We start from the raw sequence: 6477 nt of genomic DNA, 5'->3' as shown, positions 1-6477 counted from the left end.
AATAGCTCTTGAATTGGCCAAGCCACCATCGCACCGCTATCCCCAAAGATTGTTTGGTGATGACCGGTCCATCATGAGACGTACTAGAGCAACAGACTGCCTTGAGCACGGACTGGAGGCTAAGAGAATAGGATTCCAGCAGCCCAGATGAATATGAACGACCATCATTGCCACTCATAGTCTAGGATATTGTGTAGGTTTCATTTCTTTTGGTTAGAACACATGGATTTAAACCAGAGGTAACCAATTTGCTATGTTTATCTGATAAGCTATTTGGAATTGGTTACATGTGTTTTATTTCGAGGTTGGGGACGATCTGCAATGCCCACCGGATTTTGGTCCAGTCCCCCAGTTCCATGCGGCCGAATCTACTGTTGTTGCTACTCCTGCGAACCCGACTGTTGGCCAAGCTGCAGTGGACCTGAACCTGAACCTGGAAGAACATAACAAGATGCAGATGGCGGCTATTGTCTTTGCCACGGCATTTACAAGGGTAATGGGTACAGACCCAACCATGGGTGAGGAAGGCCGTGCATCCAGGGTGGAAATTAGCCATCAGAGAACGGCAGGAAATACAGTTGCTGCTGCTATGCGTTGGATCAAGGCAGCAGAGGAGCACAGGAAGGGGAAGAACGTCCAGGAGGCGGCCGCTAGAAAGGAAAAGTTGGGCATCAGGAAGATAAAAAAGAGTTCGAGTGATCCTGTGTCAGTGCTGGGGAAAAGACGCATGAGTACAGTTCCAGGGGCAGAAAAGTCTGGTGGTATTGAGGATGGAGAACCTACTGATCAACGCAAAAAGAAGAAGGGCGCTGAGGATAGAGAGGAGAAGGAGAAGTCTGATGAAGAAGGCGGAACAGAAGCAACCGAGCTCGGGGCTCTCGGTCAACTGGCGGGCGCTAATGAGAGCACCCGCCAGGAGCCATAATGCTCCTCAGCTGGAACTGTCGGGGGATTGGGCAACCCCGTACAGTTCGAGAGCTAGTGAGCCTAGTGCACACTCAGAAGCCTAAGTTGGTATTTCTGTCGGAAACCCGGAAAAGTGATGAGTACGTGAATAACATGAGATGGAGGCTAGGACTCAGGCATTGTATTGTGTGTTCCGGTACTGGTAAGGGGGGCGGGATTGCACTATTTTATGATGAAAGTGTTGAAATAAAAGAGATCGCTATTGGGCCGAGGTACGTAGATGTGTTGATTCGTTTAAGTCCCAATGGTATACAGTGGAGGGGTACTTTTGTTTACGGTGAACCAAAAGGCAATGAGAGACACCACATGTGGGAACTCTTGAGAACGATTAGACATAACTCATCTGAACCTTGGCTCATGATAGGTGATTTTAACGAAACTATGTGGCAAAGTGAGCATTTTTCGCGTGCAATGACGTCTGAAAGTAATATGGCAGATTTCAGGAGAGTACTTGCGGATTGCAACCTGCATGACTTGGGGTTCAAGGGCACCACATGGACATACAACAACAAACAAAGTGGCCATAACAATGTGAGAGCACGTTTGGATAGAGGGGTTGCCTCCCCGGAGTGGAGCAAGATCTTTAGGGAGGTCACGGTCGAGCACATTTGCTCGTCCAGATCGGATCATGCCCCCCTTCTGCTGCGGTTTGGTGCGAGGAAAGAATGGAGACAAGCAAAAAAACCTTTCAGATATGAAGCAATGTGGGAACGTTGTGTGTCACTAGCAGATGTAGTGAGCAGTACGTGGAGTAAGGGAGGAAAAGCAAGCTCGCTCGGGGGTTTGTTGAGGAAGCTAAATACCATGCAGGACATTCTAAGCAAGTGGGCAATGAAAGAATTCAGTTCAGTCCAGAACATCATCAAGGGTTTGCGTACAAAACTGGAAAAATTTAGAATGAACCCTCCCTCGCCAGATACTGATATAAAGATCAAAGAGACCGAGTCAGAGCTCGATGAATGGCTGCTGCGAGAGGAGATAATGTGGAGACAGCGATCGCGAATTAAATGGCTCTGGGAGGGGGATAGAAACACAGATTTCTTTCATAGGAAGGCAACATGGAGGAGGAAGAAGAACAAGATCACAAAGCTTAAAAAGGAAGATGGATCCTGGGCGGAAAGTAACGAACAAATTCATGATGAGATTAATAATTACTTTAAAGGTTTGTATGAGGAAGATGCAAACGTAGATCCACAACCGCTCATTGACCTTATCCCTAGAAGAGTGGATGACCAAATGAATGAGGCTCTCACCAAACCGTTCTCTGAAAATGAAATAAGTGATGCTCTGTTTCAGATCGGTCCACTTAAAGCACCTGGTCCGGACGGATTCCCAGCTCGCTTCTTTCAAAGGAACTGGGCTACGCTGAAGGAATAGGTGACCCAAGGAGTTTTGAACTTTTTCGCTGATGGTGTAATGCCGGATGGTGTAAATGAGACAACAATAGTCTTGATCCCGAAAAACAATGATCCAAAAGGCATCAAGGACTACCGCCCCATTAGCCTCTGCAACGTTATATACAAGGTCATATCAAAGGTGTTGGTAAACAGATTGCGCTCATTCCTGGATGACCTCATCTCTAAATCACAGAGTGCTTTCATCCCTGGCAGAATGATAACGGACAACGCACTTATCGCGTTTGAGTGTTTCCATAAGATCCAACATAGCAAAAATCAGAAAGATACCCACTGTGCGTACAAGCTTGATCTTGCTAAAGCTTACAATCGAGTGGATTGGCGCTTCTTGGAAGGAGTGCTACACAAGCTAGGGTTTGAGGAGAAGTGGACGAAGTGGGTGATGACATGTGTCCGGTCGGTCAGGTTTTCTGTCAGGTGCAATGGGGAAATGTTGAAATCTTTCACACCCACCACGGGACTCAGACAAGGTGACCCTTTGAGCCCTTATTTATTTCTCTTTGTGGCTGATGGGTTGGCAACCCTTCTAGGCCGAGAGGTAACCTTCGGGCGCATCACGCCTCTGAAGGTGGCTCGGGGAAGTCCGGGAATCTCAAATCTCCTTTTTGTCGACGACAGCCTACTCTTTTTCAAAGCATCGCCAACCCAAGCTAGGAGGGTGGGGGAGGTGCTAGAAGAGTTCTAGCTGGCCACCGGGCAACTGCTGAGTAGAAACAGTGCTCACTCCTATTCTGTGAAGCATGTCCGGGCCAGGTAAGAGATGACATTAAGGAAATCTTGGGCGGGGAGGCAGCCTCCTTTGAAAGTAAATATTTGGGACTCCCTACACCGGAGGGTAGAATGAAAAATTGTTGTTTTCAGCCGATCATGGAGAGATTTGGCAAAAGGTGCAATGACTGGAATGAGAGTATATGTCTCAGGCGGCAAAGGAGGTAAATGTCAAGGCAGTGGCGCAAGCCCTCCCCACCTTTGTTATGGGAGTGTTCAAACTAAACCAAAGCTTTTGCGACAAATATGAAAAAGTGATCAGGGACTTTTGGTGGGGGGACAAAGATGAGAAGCGCAAGGTCCATTGGATGTCTTGGGAGAATATGACAAAACCTAAGAGAGACGGTGGCATCGGTTTTCGGGATATGCATCTTTTTAACCAGGCTCTCTTAGCTCGACAGGGGTGGAGGTTGATTCAGAATCCGACAAGTTTGTGTGCTAGGGTCCTTAAATCCAAATACTACCCCAACGGCAACTTGCTTGATACGGTCTTTCCCTCTGATGCATCCCCTTCTTGGAGAGGAATTGAGTTTGGGCTGGAGCTCCTAAAGAAGGGCCTAATCTAGCGAGTTGGGGATGGAAAAAAGATCCAGATCACTAGAGACCAATGGATACCCAGGAAGGAGGGCTTGAGAGTGGCCTCATTTACCAGAAGGTCAAGACTAAGATGGGTTAACCAACTGATTGACCCGGTGACGAAAGAGTGGAAGGTCGGACTGATCAGACAGATTTTCCATACTTTTGATGCTAATGAAATATGTCAGCTTAAAATTCTGAGGGCGGAAATCGAGGATTGTGTGGCTTGGCACTATGATAAGTCTGGAGTTTTCACGGTCAAAAGTGCATATAAGCTAGCAGACTCGCTCAGAAGAAATAGTAAACTACTGGCGACTAGCTCCTCGAGCGATCCGAGAGACCGAAGTATATGAGATGCCATTTGGAAAGCTAATGTACCGGAAAAGGTAAAAATCTTGGGATGGAGAGTGGCTACCAAAACTCTGGCTACCAAGCATAATACCTTCAGAAGGACCATCACTGAAGATAACATTTGTGAAAGTTGTGGAGCAGAGAAGGAAGATGAGCATCACGCTGTTATTTCGTGCACTAGGAGTGTGGCGCTAAGACATGCATTGTGGGATGTGTGGGATCTGCAAAGGACAAGGTGTTCAGATTTACAGGGCCAGATTGGCTGCAATTGCTACTGCTAGCAAACCCCAAGGAAGTCAGGAGCAAGATTTTGTTAATGATGTGGCAGGCATGGAATCTGAGGAATAATGTAGCACATGGGGATGGAAAGGATACAGTTACAGGATCGGTGTAGTATCTTACGAGGTTACAAGATGAATTGCTGGTAGCTGCATGTGGTCTGAGGGAGTATTCGGACAACGGCAAAGTGTCACTACACCCTGCTAAACCGGAAGAGACAGTCCCCCCGGCTCCTATTCATTGGATAGCTCCCCCGCAAGGAATGGCCAAGTTGAATTCTGATGCGGCTTTCATAGGAGAGACGGGAGACACATGGAGTGGCGCTGTGGCCAGAGATCACTTGGGGCGTGTTTTCATGTCCATTGGAAGGCGCCTGAACCGGTGCAGTTCAATGGAGGAAGCAGAAGGGGCTGCAGCGCTGCTAGGCTTGACTGAATTTGCGAAACATTTCAGAGGTCAGGTAATACTAGAGACTGACTGCATGTGTATCGGCCGGGAGCTGAAGGGGGGCATGCAAAGTAGGTCGGCTTACTGTGCTACTCTTGCGGATGTGAAGGAGAAGCTCTCTTTGTTCTCCTGCCCAGGAATAAGTATTGTAAGCAGGAGCAAAAACAAGCTGGTACACGAGCTCGCGGCCGTCGCGAGAAGATCAGGTGATTTTATTATGGTCGCTGACGTCCCAGTTGACGCTAAACATGTAATGAGAGACGAAAGTGTTCTTACCATGGCCTAAGTTGTATCCATGGTTCTCAAAAAAATGATGAACTATTGTTGGTGCCGGACTGGCGACGCCTATGAAGGAACAAGTGTGGCAGAATAGCTCTTGAATTGGCCAAGCCACCATCGCACCGCTATCCCCAAAGATTGTTTGGTGATGACCGGTCCATCACGAGACGTACTAGAGCGACAGACTGCCTTGAGCACGGACTGGAGGCTAAGAGAATAGGATTCCAGCAGCCCAGATGAATATGAACGACCACCATTGCCACTCATAGTCTAGGATATTGTGTAGGTTTCATTTCTTTTGGTTAGAACACATGGATTTAAACCAGAGGTAACCAATTTGCTATGTTCATCTGATAAGCTATTTGGAATTGGTTACATGTGTTTTATTTCGAGGATACCCAAGCACTGCATACATTTTGTAGAGGTACTCATAGCCATGATTTTCACTTTCAGAGATATTTTGATGAAATTAACTGAATTTCAATAATTTCACTAGACACAAAAATACTTATGTTTTGGCCAAAATATTAGCAATTTCAGTAGTGCATAGGAATTCAAATATTTTTTTATTTTTTGAAAAAAATAACTTTTAATTGAATTCAAGTGAATATTTTGGTCATTTGGCCCAAATGCAAACTAAAACCACTGAAACTCACTAAATACACTGAATTTTGGTGAATTTGGTTGGTGCTGAAATTGAAAACCATGCTCATAGCTTCTCACCAATCTGCCATAGTCAAATTATGAATTTTAATGATTGATTAATTTTCATGCTCAGAGGTGGACATGGCTGAGTGGCCACGGGGAAATTGTGGGCAGTAGCGTGTCAAGAACTTAAGAAATGGGGACAAGGGACATTTTAGTTAATCAAGGCTCTGTATTAGTTTCAAGTTTTATTCTTGTGGTAAAAAGATAAGGTTAGATTAACCACCATGTACATCTTTAATTATTTGTAAATAAGAAATATAATCAAAGTACTCTTTTTAATCGATAATATATATATTTATATATAATTTGTAAAAGTGCAAGTTCGAGCATTAAGGTGGAACGGGAGGAGGGGTCGGGAGAAGATTATGTACTGTTTCGTCTTATTGCAAGGAGAGGATGGTTACGAAGAAATGACAATTGTCGTGGCGAAAAGAAACATAGACAGAATCAATTTTATTACTATGGATGGAAACCACATGTCATCTTATCCAACACATTTCTGCATTGGGACAATTACTCAATTGCTATGGTTTTTTATTCCATGGCAATGCATAGAGATTCAACTGGAATATTCAAATATGCAAGTTGTTCCACCTTTTTCAAGCTATTTACAAATTTTTCACTGCTCAGCAAGTTTGTATATGATGCTGGGAAACTCAACATAAGGAAGTGCACAGAAGGACACATA

The 6477-nt window shown here is 45.3% G+C and overlaps 1 protein-coding gene across 1 annotated transcript; it reads left to right on the top strand.

The window, feature by feature from the left end:
* The first annotated feature begins 1377 nt into the window (after window positions 1–1377).
* Window positions 1378–2343, top strand: LOC147982105 (uncharacterized). The gene has a single exon (XM_087516199.1). The coding sequence runs from the start codon at window positions 1378–1380 to the stop codon at window positions 2341–2343; it is 966 nt and encodes a 321-aa protein (XP_087372325.1).
* The last annotated feature ends 4134 nt before the right edge of the window (window positions 2344–6477 follow it).

This window comes from Triticum urartu, chromosome 3A (genome assembly GCF_056163025.1).
Source record: "Triticum urartu cultivar PI428250 chromosome 3A, HENAU_Tu73, whole genome shotgun sequence".
Taxonomy (NCBI): domain Eukaryota; kingdom Viridiplantae; phylum Streptophyta; class Magnoliopsida; order Poales; family Poaceae; genus Triticum; species Triticum urartu.
This window is presented reverse-complemented; position numbering and strand designations above follow the sequence as displayed.

What these genes read in the sequence shown, in the direction of transcription:
- LOC147982105 (XM_087516199.1), top strand. Translation starts at nt 1,378, where the DNA reads ATGACGTCTGAAAGTAATATGGCAGATTTCAGGAGAGTACTTGCGGAT.